The following is a 15011-nucleotide window of genomic DNA, read 5'->3' as shown; positions in this document are numbered from 1 at the left end:
ACACAATGTTCAGGTACATTTGCTGCTACGTAACATTTCCAGATGTAGTCTATAAATGGAGAGAGCAGTTTCGGTTGATTTCTTTCTTTTTTTGTTTGTTTTACCTGCCCGAGTTTCTCCTGTGACGTTACATTTCAGACACTGGACGGGTACACAGACAGAGCCATCAGTACCTAAAATAAAGAATAGATTTTTAAAAATGTGTAGAGTTCATCAGGCATATATATTGATAAAGAATTAAAAACACATATGTATATATTAAGATTGTCATGAATTATCATCAGAATTTTAGACTTTGATACAGAAACTATACTCAATATCTCTTTCGATACCACGGCAAAAAAAGAAAATAAAAAGGCCAAGGCACACAAAATAGGATCATTTTTTTCTAACCCTAACCCTGAAACATTACTCAATTACAAGTAAAACTACTGGTATTGAAATAAAACTTAAGTAAGAGTACAAAGTATTCTTCTCAAACACTACTCAGAGTATTAGTTAGTTTTTAACCGTTGATGTTTAGTGTATTATCAATAACAGCATTCAGTCAGAGGGTATTTCTGTTTCTCCACATCTTCAGTCTAAATTACTCCAAACTCCGGCTCTGTTCTGCTCAGTGGTCACGCCTCCAAACCTGCGCCTGCCTCAGAGTTTTGTGTTTTGTATCCGTATATCAGGGTTTTCATCGCCCCGTTTGTAAACAGAAAGCCTTACTGGCTACCAAAATGCAAATGAAGTTTAGATATGAATTCAAATTGTACTCAATAGTCAATTATCATTTTAAGTTACTAAGTAGATACATGGTGTAAAGTGTACTTATGTTGGAGTAAAATTACAGACTTGAAGAAATACTGGTAGTACCCAAAACAATGACTTCATTTCAGAAATCTGAGCAGTTGTAATCAGTTACTTCCACCCCTGCTGAAAATATACCAACACATTTGTTATAACGTTCCTATCTGTGCAGCCTCGGGTTGAAAATCTGACTGAAGAGCAGCATCGTTTTAAACTCGCGGTATCTAACTATCAATACTTCTGACAACCTTCATATACTGAAAAAAATTAAGTGGCTCCTTACCTATGAGAAGATGACCAAGCAAAACATATAGAGGTATCTCTCTCATAACTATTCTCTGTTGGAAAAGACTCATATTATTAAATTGCTTTGGCTACAGAGTACGTTAACAGTAGACACAATGGAATGAGACTAATGCATTTCATTAATATACGTCGAAAAGAATAAACGCTAACAACATTTTAAAGAAATAGAAACTGTCATTAATATTTTGTACATGAGGTAATAAATATCATTATAATGCTGAAATGTTTTTATTTTTACCTGTGGTGGTGTTGTCTCCTCACGCAGAGTTGACTGATGACTGCCCTGCTTTGCCTAACCTAATGGTGTTTGCATCAGAGGAGGCATGGCAGAATGATTATAAACAGTGATAGCGATGCAAATAAATTCGTTCCTGGAACTTTATGGCACAAACACGACCGCTGTTTGCATGTTTTCTATGCGGGAGCGATGGGAACGGCGACAGTAATGTTGAGGTTAAAATTAGAGGACTTTTACACGCAGGTAGAAAGAGAAGAAGACAGAGAGACAGACACTGGACTATAAAGAGACAGAGACATAGATGTTATCAGCAAACAGTGGTTTACATAAGCAAACCATCCACTGTCTTTGCACACATCATGTAATGTAATAATGTAACTTTGCGCAGAATGGTTGTGGTCAAAGTGACTGAATTTCAAGAAAGGTAGCTCAAAAATACGATATTATCTTTCATTGAAGGCGTCCATATTCATCTGCGCAGTGGCCAGTAGAGAGTGCTGCAGATCTTCTTTAATCTCAACACTTCTCACGTTCAGGGTCATGAGGAACTGGAGCCTGTCCCGGTATGCACTGGGAAAGAGGGCAGGGTGCACAGTGGACAGATTGCAAAACACAAACACTTTCAATACAATCACACTTTTTATCTAACGAAACCTGCATGTGTTCGGACCGTGGGAGGAAAACAGAGCACCAGTAAAAAACCAAAACAAAACCAAAAACACAGACAGGAAATAACTGGTTTTAGATGCAAATCCCCTCAAAGCCATCTTACTCTTTAATCAAATATAATGTACAGTAATGCAAAACAGGTTGAATGTATAAAGTAGGCCAGTTTTTTTTTCCCATCAATTTGTGTTTCCTGTTGCCTTAACCTAAACCAAACCTCACCTAAACCCCAACAACCTAACCCCCAGATACCAAACCATAACCTAAGACTTACATAGACTATAATAACAATGAAGGGCAAAAACATGTGCAAGACAGACTCAGACAAAAGAAAAGTCTGAGCTATTCTGACTTCCTGTTAACACTTTGTCATAACAATTGTATTAACTTAAGCTGCATTTGAGGGAAATATCAAGTTATCAAACATCAATAACTTGATAAAGTTGTCTACATTAGTGAGAGGATACACTTGACAATAACAGCATATCTCAGTGTTGGGCAATACTTGCAACCAATATCTTAACATGGTGAGTCATGGCATCAGCATTAAGCTGTTTGTACACTTTCGGTTGTGTAGTCTAATTCATTTTGAATTGTTTGAGCAGTCCATGATCAATACTGATCAATGGAAGCAGCCTACTGGATAACATTGTACTAAATAGGCTTCTGTCATTGATCCCCTGATGTCTCATTTAGCACCAGGCTGATCAATACATCTACATGTCACATATTCAGTACATGACAGGACAGTTGTGTCTCTAAAACCAATATTAACACATGACATGCTAAATGTTAGCATGTAACAAGCTACTATAACATGCTAACATTAACATTAGCATGATTCAATGCTAGGTTTAGCATGCCGCACACGTCAACGTGTTTACAAGCTAAGAGTTATTATCATAAAAACCCAACATATGAAGCAAGTGTTAGCATGCTAAAGCTAATCATTAGCATACTAATGCTCCGGACATGGTTCATTAAAGCGCCCTCGTTCACCTGCGCGCTCAGCTTGTGCGCATGTCAGGACTCGGCTAACAGGTAATAATGGCCGCAGCTGTTAATTAACTCTGACCTGTGAACTCCAGGCTCTGCCTTTCACCTCTCTCTGTCTGCCTTCACTCGCAGTGTGTTTGTTTCACCAAACATGGTCGCTCTCAGAGGATTTTGTCACAGGTTCTCCCACCTGGCCAAAGTCGCAGCACCATGGAAATTCAGGATATATGACAAATGGCGCACCATGACCACTGGCGTCATCATGGCGGACAAGAAGGTACGAGAATGGCGGTTCACACACCTGCACAGTGGAGGTCATGTGATGATGCTGGTGCATTGCAGTGAGGAGAACATACACACCACTTGAAGCTCGTTAAAGCTCACTGAGGACGTTGTGATTTTGGCCTGTATAAATATTTTATTTGATTCTTGCATGCATTTAATTGCTTATTTTTGGCTAATTGCTAAGTTATGTTTTAATATTCTAAACAGTGTAAAGTGAGACAATGAGTTTAAAGCCTGATATTATGTCCTGACAGACATGAAACTTCATATAATCTTGAAATATATATATATTTTATAACATCACTAATAGTTTAGAAATCAATACCATACATTTCTAACCTTTATAGCACGGTATACCTTGAAAACTGTATATTGCTGCAACCATATAAAGGCACTCTCTTTCAAGCCATTAAAATGCCTGTATTGTCAGGACATGTTCATGTTGGCTGTATGACTTTGTATGTATGGATGTATTCCTATCCACAGAGCACCTCTAACAAACTTCATTCTGGGACCAGGAAGCGTCGCTAACCTTACATTTCTTTACTTACTGCTTATTGGTTTCATGCTGTTTTTTTATAAAACAACTGTATGGCAGTAAAAAAATAAGTTTACGTTCTATTTTTAATGCCTGGATCTCATTGACGTCTAAGTAAAAGTAATTTCGTTATGACTAAAACACAGAAGAAAAGCGTGACGTGTTTAAAAGAAAAAATAATTAAAAAATCTTTCTCAGACGCAGCATTGTCGCTGCAAAATTGCTATCAAGATCATATAATGGTTGTAAGCTGTGTCTAGTGACTACATCAAAAGCGGAATGAGTGCGTTCAGCTTGTCTCTGTTCCCACATCACAGTGTTTCTCAAGACGTAGGCTGAGAGCAGTTTGATCATAGTAACCATACTTCCTCTTTTGTGGCTTGTTGCTATGGCAAGACTTCCCTTCCAGGCAGGAAGTGACAGGAAGACCCAAGTGATGGGTTTTAGTGTGTGTGTGTGTGTGTGTGTGTATGAAGTGTGTGCATCATGTTTGGGTGGAGCACTTCACTGTGTCCCCTGACAGAGTGCATTTCGAGTTAAGACTTAAACTTGTAGTCTGGTGTCTGGGCCGCCATGGCGAAGAACTGCAATAACCTCGGCATTCCTGTCGGCCACATGGTGAGTCGACAGCCCTCTTGTTAGGTTCGGTTCAGTTCTGCAGCTTTGGATCCAGTGGTTTGTTCATTCAGGCGTACTTGTATTTCAGATGAATAGATTGGAGCTCAGTGTGCTGTGTAATGAATACCTAGTTAAAGTTGTATCCTTGTAATTATTTGGTAAAACACAAATGTCTTTTCAAGATTTTGACCGCTCTTTCAGTCTGCCTTTTTTAAACTGTGCTCACACTACTGAGTTGACACCCAGGCCCGAGTACCAGCAGCGTACGGCAGAGCAGTTTCTTGCCTTCGCCTTGTATCGTCTGTCCCAGCTCCTCAGCAGTGCCAGAACTAATCCGGCTGTGTGGCTACAGTTGGTAGCTTCTGAAAACAGACCGGGCCTGCCTGAGTCAGAAGCGGAAACCGAGCCATGCCTGTTTGCCAATCTGTCATGTGTAGGCAGAGTTGGCTTTGGTGTACTCTGCGCGAAACCATTACAATGATAAAACTGTCTCAGATCTGCAAGAGGTGTGAAAGTGTATATTAAGATGTATTTCGCAGAGGAGACCTAACTGCCGCTGAGATTTAAAAAAGGTGCCCTGAGTGATTAGTTTTTTTTTGTGATCAGAAATGTTCCTGCAGATATATCTCGTCTCTCCTTGAAAGAATTTCCAGAGAATCTTTCGATATTGTTTGCGATGTGTGCAAACGAAGTGGACAGTGATGAATCATTTGCTTTCCTTTTAATTTGGATCAAGCGTGTTTGTGTAGGCCTCTCCTGACGGGTGTGTTCGTAGGCACCGACATGTTGTGTTTTTGGAGCCAGAGTTTGAGCAGTAGAGCAAAGAAGTTGAAGAGGTGGAGCCACAGTGGAGCTCACACCTGCAGAAACAACCAGCCCTTATCAACCTTATATGGACAAAGTTTATCATTTGCCAAGAGCTGTCATCTTTGAGCTGTTGTCAAGAACATAATTACACTTAGATTAAACTTTCACCTTGCATGGACTAAAATTCTCACACATGCAGCGTATCTTCTCACTGGCAACAATATTGTGGATACGTTCCTCTTGTTTTAAGTGATGTTTTCGTCCAACTGTTTCTGCATAGGAGAAGGTACTTGGTGTCATTATTCAAGCTGCTGTAAATGTTAATTTCTTATTAAGATAAGTGTTTTATAGCTCTGTATTCCAACAGTCAGGACAGATAACTCCAGAGAGCAGGATCCTCCTGTTTACTGCTACATCTGACGATTACCTCTGCACGTTCATGTGGTATAACTTGGGCCAAAAAAAGATAATTTCATTAATACAGTATTATGTTTCAATGGTGCAAATGAGAAATTCAGGGGCTATTTCATGTCCGGCTATAGACTAATGGGTATTTTCAGATCGCCCAGGTCTAATTATAAAGACATTTCACGAAACCAACCCCAGAGCTTAAACGATCAGGAACATTGAAGTCTGTTTTCTACAACTGAGGAAGCTGCGTGCGTATGAATGACAAAGTTTGGATGTCAAGCACCGATCAATTCACAATGAAAGCGCGATTTTAAAAGCAAAAAAACTGCCTTGACAAACGACAAATAAGCAGAAGTGATTCAAGTCGAGATAATTTGTACAACATTGAACTCAGATTAAGCCACTTGATATGTGACACAATATTCTCCATCCGGTGGAAATAAAACCCTTCAGATCGTTTGTTTGTCCATGGGTATCTACATTTTTAGTTAAATGTTGAATGGAGTTTCCCTCGTTTACCTGCCCACAACCAGTGCACAGTTTGGGTAGGCGGCTATTCGCAGGACTATAGACGGACAAACACGCTCACAGTTCACACCTCTGGGCTGTGTTATAGTTGGAACCTGCATGTTCGTGGACTGTGAGGGGTGGGAACTGAAGCACCAGACAAACAAGAGAAGATGTAAACCGCACATGGAAAGGCCACCACTACATTTTCAATACATGTTGATTCTTGAGCAGCTATTATGTGTGAATGTTATTCTTATAACTTAAAATCCAGGATTTTTCTCAGATTCAGTTAAAACGGAGCCAGCTAACCTGATGATCCTCTTATCTAAAATACCTCCCCGGGGGGATTTTTGATCAAAATCTAGGTGCTTTGATATTTGAGTTACATACGAACACGGCTGTCTGCACAAGTCTGCGTGCAAACGGTTTGCCGAGTTGTTTGGCAGCATTTATAACTGTGGAAATGCTCAAATTGAAACACAGAGAACTTCGACAAGATGTGACTTTTTGTGAGCTCGGAAAGCTGAATGAGAGCCATTGTCATCTGTGTCACAACCACTTCCTGTGAAAACAGCCTTGACTGATTGCACTACATTGTCACAGAGGAAAAAAACAGAAAGCAAAACACATGCAGCTGGCGTTCACATTTCACTTCCTAAATGTATGCCTGCCAGTGTGCGTCTGAAAATATGTATGTAGCTTCTGTATTAGTACTATTTGAGTACGCTGTGCTTGTAAAGCTGCTACTGTAATATTTAAATGATCTGAAAATCCCCACATTTTCGTCATCAGGGTGACTTTTTGTTCTGTGGTTTACCCTTGATTGCCACATCTGAGACAATATGAGTTTTAAAGTAAATGTTTGAATTTTTTCATAGGAATTATTAATTAATACCATACTAGTCTATGAAAGACTTAATGAGGTGTATTCCATCTCATCAGACTTTTTTTGTAACGTTTCTTTCTTTATTCACAGAGCCAGGCGGTGTCCGATGGAGGTAAGCATGAAAAACCCACTGAACTTCAGCATGTCTGTGCACGAAACTATCTGATTCAGTCTCGTTCTGTCATGCTTTCTGCGCTGATAAATGGGTGTGTTTGTGCCTGGATGTGTTTTAGAGTTGAACATGACTGCGCGGGGCTGTGGAGGCAGCAGCTCCAGTCTCCCAGGGACTCCAGGCGGAGAGGCCAGCCCCGCCAACAGTGTGCTGCGCTGGGCCGTCTCATTTGAGAAGCTGTTGGCGGACCCCAATGGAGTCCAACACTTTACGGTGAGACACACTCAACACAGTGTTATTTTTTTTTGTCATTTTCAAGAAGTTCAGGAATACTTAAAGTGTTAAGGTGTGGCATATATGTGAGTGTGTGTGTGTGTTACTCCACAGTCCTTCTTGAAGTCTGAGGTGAGTGCGGAGAACATTTTATTCTGGCAGGCTTGTGAGAAGTTCAGGAAAATCCCAGCCACCTCCTTGGATGAGGTATGGTGACATCTTTTACCTCTTTACACTGTGAATCATTTGACCTGTTAATTGTGACTCATTGTGGCTGCTGTGTTGTGTTTTTTAAACTGCATGAACTCACTTCATTGCAAAACAATAGGAAACTGTTTCCCTCACTGTAAACATTCAACATCTTGTCTCAGCTATAAAATTATGTTACACTTTCTTTCACTTGTATTATGTTACACTATTGTGAGTCATGTGTAGCCTTAGTTGGCAAGCCAAATAAATCAACAATTTATTGAGTATCATACATTTTCTATTGACCAAAATGGTTCAGCCATCCTTTTTAAGTTTTTAAGTTTGACTTCTTTCACACTTTTATAGCTTTAACTGCTATGATCTTCCCTCCAGGCAGAATTATTGATCAGCTATGAAATGTATTAAAGAAACAGGAAGCGCAGAAAGTGACAGGCTTGTTGACTGTTCACATATCAGCCTAGTTTCTGCGGTTGCTCAGCTCTCTGGCAAATGAATTGCCTTTTAGTGACTTATTGATTTTATGACTTGCAGTGTGGATACTTAAGACGTGTTTGATTGTTGGTATGCCCAACAAGGAAAGACACCAAGCCAGTGAATCTATCTATCTATCTATCTATCTATCTATCTATCTATCTATCTATCTATCTATCTATCTATCTATCTATCTATCTATCTATCTATCTATCTATCTATCTATCTATCGAGTCTGATTTAGCTGTTGTGTTTTGTAGCTGAAAGCAGCAGCTCGCTCCATCTATGACACCTACCTGTCTGAGAGTGCTCCCTACTCTGTCAACATCGATGACACTGCCAAGACGGAGGAGAAAGACCTGGAACAACCCACACCTGACATGTTCAACAAGGCTCAAGCACAGGTCTGTCTGGAGTCCACAATCCCAGTTTAGCTCAGTGATACATTGTTGTTGGCGTCTTGTCTGACCACTGGTCCCTGCTTTGTGTCAGATATTTAAACTGATGAAGATGGACAGCTACAGGCGCTTTGTGCGCTCTCCTCTCTACCAGAGCTGCACCTTGGCAAGTGTAGAAGGCAAACCTCTACCTCAGCCGGGCCGCATGGGATCCTGGGAGGACGTGGCTACCAGAAGCCCCTCGCTTAGTGACAAGAAGGTGGAGTGATGGGGAGGAAATGAAATCAGGGGCATGGAAGGGAAAAACATGTGATTTGATCTTGTTCTAATTTAGCTGTTTTGACATTTTTTCATCGCTGTCTCAAACAGAACAAGACGTCAGACTCTAACAGCTTGCCAGGTGGAAAGAGTGCCTCGGAGAAGCAGCGCCAGAAAAGAGGATCCTGGGGAGGTAGTGCCTGTCAAATGGCTGATCTTGTACTTCTGAGTTATGTCTTGATGTAAATCCTGTGACTTTATTGCTCCCTGGCCTTCTCTCCTGCTTTCTCCACATTGGTAGATGCATCCAACATCCATGGTTTAGTCCCTGGAAAGGAGCTGCATATGTCAGTGAAGTCGAGCAGCAGTGTGGAGCTGGGCTCCCTCTACAGGCAGATAGAGGTCAGTGCATTTATGACGATAGGGCCTGGAGCTGGTGCTAGCGTATAGGAAATCGATGTTAGTTTTGTGATTACAGAAGCACATATGGATGACAGAATGTATTCTTCAAGGTGACAAATCTTACAGTTTAGAGGAAAATCTAAGCTCCACTGTTTTCAATTTTTTCATAAATTCCTTCGACTCTTCTCCATCTGTGATGTAGAACGGCAGATCGAGTCCCCGGTCTCCAGAGCTGGGTGGTGTGGGTAGGTTAGGGATGGAAGGGGGCTACTGCTGCGTCTACCTACCTGATGGCAGTGCCTCTCTAGCCCCCACACGTAATGGCCAACCCATCAAAGACATGCTGGCCAGCTTGTGTGAGAAGAGGGGCTTCCCCCTAAAAGATGTCATCATCTATCTTCACGGCAAAGACAAGGTGAGCGTTCAGCTGCTCTGTGTACAGCTGCAGACGCAGCTTTTAAACCATGAAGCTGTTCAAAAATATCTCGCTGCACGGTTGTTTTGCAACAGGCAGTATGAGAAATATGACTACGCTCTTCCTGTTCTAACATCCTCTCAACCTCTCACTCCCTCGTTTCATCTCTGAAACATTGTGAAACTTATTTTATAGTCTATGCTGACATCTCTAAAAGCCACTTTAATTCGTCTCTCTCTGATACACCGTTGCTCCCTCTACAGCAGCCCTTGTCACTGGACCAGGACTGCTCCGTACTGAGAGATCAGCAGGTCTCTCTCGAACTCAGGGTGACGTTTGCGTGAGTCAACTGTGTCACTTCCCTTTTTTTTTTTTTTCCTGTCTTTGTCACCCTAGCAGGCTTTCACACCCACATCCCCACTTCAGCATGCCACTTGTCACCATGTCAGAGGAAAGTCCTTGTGTTAACACCACACTTAGAGACTGGCTGTCTCTGCAGCAATCATTTTAATCACCATTTTCATCACATACATTATCAAAGTTGGATTTCCTGCTAAGATATAACTGGGTGGCAGAGAGATTTTAACAATTCTATTCTGCATTACATCATTACAGTGTGCTGCACTGCATTTGACTCAGTTTTACTGCTGACTTTGTGAGGAGCTTATTCAAATTCATGTGTGTGTTTCAGGCTGGAGATTGCCTTCACTGGTAAAACAGTGGGGATCATGGTGAAGTCCAGTAAGACGCTGCAGGACGCCCTCTCTGCTGTGCTCCAGAAACACCATCTCAAGCAGCAAGAGGCCCTGGTCACCATGGTTAGTGTCTGTATTAGCGAATGAGATCATCTCTTGGAGCCTGTGCTTGAGTGCTTCCTCAGATAAAGAAAAAAATACACTATCAAAGTGTGCTAACTAAAATCTCACTGTCATAATCTTGTATTTCTGTTAAGTAAATTTGCATAAAGCAGCAGACTTGTATGACACTTTAAAATGGGACATTTAAATTTTTTTTAATTCTGTCCTGTAAGCACCTGTCTACCTCCTCTGCCTGCAGCAGCCATTGCGAAGCAACAGTTTACACGTCAATGTGCATGTTAATATTTATTTAAAATCTGTAATTTAAATGTGAACACTCGAAACTGAATGTGTTACACTATTCTCTAGCCGAAGAAGTGGGATTGCACCATTTTAGTAATCCATTCATGTGTATTTTCTCTGTGCCATGCATCGCTTTTGTGGAGTCTTGAAGCTTAATTTCCACAAAATTGTTCAGCTGATTGTGTTTCCGACTGGAGTCCTCCATGTTTTACTTTGTTTTAGGTTGGAAGCGACGAGACTGTGAACATGACCGGCACTGTGTTCAGACTGGCCAATAAGACGCTACGGCTTGAAAAAGCTAAAGGTTAAAATACTTTAACTTTTTTAAAACCCAATGACTTTCTTTAAAGGTGCAATATGTAAGAATTGGCCACCGGTTGAATTAATACTCAAAACAGATATGGGGCAGCATATCACTAAAGTAACGGCTAATTAGCTCAGTTAGCTATGCAGCTAGATTTCTGGACTGTGTTCACTAGCACAAGAGTTGTGCACCAGGACGGGCCGGGGTTAGCTGGTTAGCATGCAACACAGACCTCATACAGTAACATCATAATTGTTATTTCTTCACATTTTATTTATAATTTTAGTGACTTTCATTGTTTACATCTAAAATTCCTACATATTGCACCTTTTTTAAATGTGAACCAGAGAGGATGATGTGTACACGATTTAATACTAGCAGCAAAAACAAGCAGCCACATTTGAAAAGAAAGTGAATGAAGTGAGTTCAGTGAAATGAAATGAGGTGAGTGCCTCCATCCCCTGTTAGTTGTCTGATGTGGGTGATTTATTTGTAATACTTTGTTTATTCTCTTCTGCAGCCTGAACCCTGCTGAGCTTTCTATTCATTTTGTCTCTTACTGGATCCTAGAAATTGTTTCTGCATTTCTTGGCTCTCAATTGCTCTTAGCTGGCGGCAAAGTCTTTTCACTGTCCACTTTACTGACCTGGATCTTCTGCATCACTGTCTGCATCTTCCTTTATCCCTACTCTGAATCCTTTGTCTATCTCTCTCTGTCTCTTCATTGTTTTCTCCGGGGTTGAAATGTCTGAGTCCATTTGTTTTGTTTAGTGCTGTGTTCACTCACCTCATTTCCTAACTGCTGAGAGACCAGAACTAACTTCACTCGGGATCAGCGCTCCCCGCCTCAGCGCCTCTCACTGCATTTAGGAAGCCGGCAATAGATTCGATCAGAGTGGCGGTATCCCAGGAGGACCAGTTTAATTCTTGTCAAGAATATTTTATCTGGCTGATGTCAGTGTTTAACACAGTGGGGAAGTTGGGCTCTATAGCATCATCATCACTGTATGCTTTTGTACCGGAGGTGGGGGTACTGTTAGAAACTGATTTATGTCTTTGTTTGGTTTGAACAGGGAGAGACGTTTCCAGAGCGAGTGGTTCAGCTGCAGCCACACAGGTGAGACAGTGTTAATAGACATCTTGTTGTCATCATAGAAGAAGAAAATGACTGCTGACAAAGTCATACACACACCTTTTTAATTTTAATGATTAATGAACTTTGAAAAGCGGTTTGACTGAACTTGATGTTCTTAGTTATTATCTAAATAAAAATGAAATGAAAATGATATTTTTTTGAAGGCCAGGGTTGTATGTGAACGAGGGAGTGATGTCTGGCTCAATCTTCTTATTTAAGTAACGAACAAGAGGATGTCGGGATGGTTTACAACACCTCCAAAATCCCTGTTAGAAAGCATCAACGTTGATCTTTGGAAAGTTTAATCCTGTGTGATTCATATAACCTGTAGTGTACCATCAAACCTGTGAAACATACATTGATATCGCTGAAATCTATTTTGGTCCCAGGCGGGAGCGATGAGTTCAGGCGGTGTGGAAGCCAGATCATCGCCTCAGATGGACAGAGCCAGGACTCAGCCCAAGCCCAGTAAGAACCGCGACATGGAGGGTAGGACATCTCAACAGTTTGGGGTTGGGCGATATGGTGATATATAATGGAAGACAGCTATTAGTGATCATCTCATCAATGTGGTGAAATACTTTGATTACACCTCATTTTGAAATGAGGGTTCATTCTTGAACTTAAATAAATAAAATCATAAGACAAGGTCCAACACAAAGGAAGTGTACTTTGTCTTTCTGTTTTTTTAGTCATGTTTCTGAATTGTTGACTAAACAATCCCACCACAGGCTGCGTTAAGAAGCCTGACCGGAGCTGTCAGTCATATCACACAAATTTTCTCAGCAGATGAAAACACTTCCTGCTGAGGAAGATTGTGTGATACAATCAAAAGCAGAAGAATAAACTTTCAATCAGTTGAATTTCCAGAATGTATACTATATCATCAAACGCATTCATATTGCAATATTTTATCCATATAGCCCAACCCTAGTATCCTGGCCAGGACGAGTTTGAACAGCGTCATACTATTAAATGAAACAAGTTATGTAATTAGAGATTTATAGAACGTTCTTTACCAAGAATAAGTTGACAGAGTCTGTTTTGCCTAACTTACACTCCCAACTGTAAAATGTAAATGCCTTCCCTAGATTAAAAATAGAAGCATTGTTTATTCATTTGACGAATGTCAGCATTAGCATGATGTTTTGCATGTGTGTGTGTGTGTGTGTGTGTCAGGGTTTCTGGAGATGCTGACGAGGGCCCAGTGCTGCAGGGTTGATGACCAGCGAGGCCTTTTGACCAAAGAGCAGCTGGAGATCCCTCTGTTCCTGCAGCAGTCCTCAGACCAGGGTCCAGGCGAGGCCAGCACGACCAGCTCCCCCACCACCGACTCCAAAGAGGACAAAGAAGTCAAGTCATTAAGTCCAAGTTCAGCTGGAGCAGCGGAGGAAACCTCTGGGTCTGATCAATCTAAACCCAAAGACTTGAGGGAAACAGTACTTTGAAAGACTGTTGTGTGTTGGGGGGGGAAGAAACTATGACTAACGTCTCGCAACTTCATGTTGCCAATCATGTCAAAAGATATAAACTCGTTTTTATTGAAAAATGGTCAAGCACTTTTATAATTGTTTACAAATAAGCTCTGAGACAGCAGTGTACTTCCATCTCTGCTGCTGCTAATTGGCCTCTTGAGGCAATATGTAAAGAAGAAGCAAGCATTTATAGTGTGAAACACTACACGTCTTAGTGAGAAGAATGTTTGCTATGAATTGTTTATTGTATCCAAAATGTTTGAAAATAAGTTTTAGCTCACCCTAAAGCCGATGTGTTTGCTTAAGTGTTCCCAGATGTTTTTAATGCTGCAAAGTTTGTCTCACGTTGCTTTTCTCTGAACTCTAAACAAAAACATGTTTCGCCACAGGACTGTGAAGGGAGGGAGGATCTGAAGTGTGTTGCACAATTGTTTTTCCTTTATTTGAATTAAGATTGACTATTTTTTTACTAAGATGAATTTTCAAAGATTTTAAATTACTAATTTTCATTCCGTGTGCTTACTTGCTGTTTTCAGATGTGTTTGCGGTACTTAAATGCATTTTGTTTGCTGTGATGCACTTTGAGAAGCCCTGGTCCAGTCCTGTTTTCCTGCCACCTCAGACTACGTTTCAAGGTTCAGATCATGAATTAGTAATGTGATATTACAGGGAATTAAATAGATGATGTGATCATCAAGAATATCCCACAGGGTGTATCCAAAGAATTAAAGTGTTGAATAATGAAATGTGGTGATCCTTTCTGTCTTGTATTCCTTGTCGGGGGGAAGACGTGAGGTTGCAGCTTTTCGTCTTCAGTGTGGCTTGACAAATGCTACGTGGTTTGGTTTCATAGGAAGTGCGGTCGGACCCCGCTGCCCAAGTGGTCTGCCTGTATGACTCATGCAATGTAAAGCAAGTCTGATGTGTATCGTGTCTGTGTAGACGTCAATTCAAACTACCTTTGATTATATTATCTGCTATCTTTTATACAGGATACATCAAACCTCCCTCTAAAATGCCATCATGTACTGATGTCATTTTTGCACAGTGACGGTTGGTGATTGCATCGCTGTGATTGGCTCTTTATGTAGCCAATGACCTGCTTCATCTGTCTACAGACTTGTTGCTGGAAGGTGTTTTCCAGTTGAGGAGCCTGGGAGGACTATTATGGGGTGCATTTGGCTATTGTATGTGTTACAAAACAAAGTAGATGAGTCATAGATGGATTCATCCACATGGATGATGTCAGCTGCATGCATATTTTAGAGTATCTGGCAGTACGAGGTTTGGGAAGCCTCTTTCACCCACCTCGTCCTATGTCATCACCTTGAAGTAACTGGCCTGAAACAATGAAAAAAAGCTCATCATTAATGTGCATTGTATGATACCTGTGTGACACACC

At 41.0% G+C, this 15011-nt stretch overlaps 1 protein-coding gene across 4 annotated transcripts; it reads left to right on the top strand.

Annotated features, from left to right (window-relative positions):
- The first annotated feature begins 3070 nt into the window (after positions 1–3070).
- LOC141013812 (regulator of G-protein signaling 14-like) lies at positions 3071–14355 on the top strand. 4 transcript variants are annotated; one of them, XM_073487678.1, is made up of 15 exons: positions 3071–3278; positions 7147–7168; positions 7290–7441; positions 7556–7648; positions 8383–8526; positions 8615–8779; positions 8890–8971; positions 9080–9180; positions 9383–9595; positions 9859–9935; positions 10287–10413; positions 10918–10999; positions 12073–12116; positions 12524–12623; positions 13314–14355. In XM_073487678.1, exons 1-15 carry the CDS (start codon positions 3153–3155, stop codon positions 13580–13582), a joined length of 1797 nt encoding a protein of 598 aa, XP_073343779.1. In that variant the 5' UTR covers positions 3071–3152; the 3' UTR covers positions 13583–14355. The 4 variants fall into 4 exon arrangements, with proteins under 4 accessions (XP_073343779.1, XP_073343780.1, XP_073343782.1 ...); XM_073487679.1 differs by having other exon boundaries at positions 12524–12602; positions 13314–13672; XM_073487681.1 differs by lacking the exon at positions 3071–3278 and adding an exon at positions 4275–4442 and having other exon boundaries at positions 12524–12602.
- Positions 14356–15011: the final 656 nt, after the last annotated feature.

Source organism: Pagrus major, chromosome 18, assembly GCF_040436345.1.
Source record: "Pagrus major chromosome 18, Pma_NU_1.0".
Taxonomy (NCBI): domain Eukaryota; kingdom Metazoa; phylum Chordata; class Actinopteri; order Spariformes; family Sparidae; genus Pagrus; species Pagrus major.
Note: the sequence above shows the minus strand (reverse complement) of the source record. Positions and strands in the feature narration are given on the sequence as shown.

Coding starts and splice junctions, on each gene's coding strand:
- LOC141013812 (XM_073487678.1), top strand. CDS start 3,153: ATGGTCGCTCTCAGAGGATTTTGTCACAGGTTCTCCCACCTGGCCAAA. Junction 11,000..12,072: donor ACGGCTTGAAAAAGCTAAAG/GTTAAAATACTT, acceptor TGGTTTGAACAG/GGAGAGACGTTTCCAGAGCG. Junction 12,624..13,313: donor TAAGAACCGCGACATGGAGG/GTAGGACATCTC, acceptor TGTGTGTGTCAG/GGTTTCTGGAGATGCTGACG.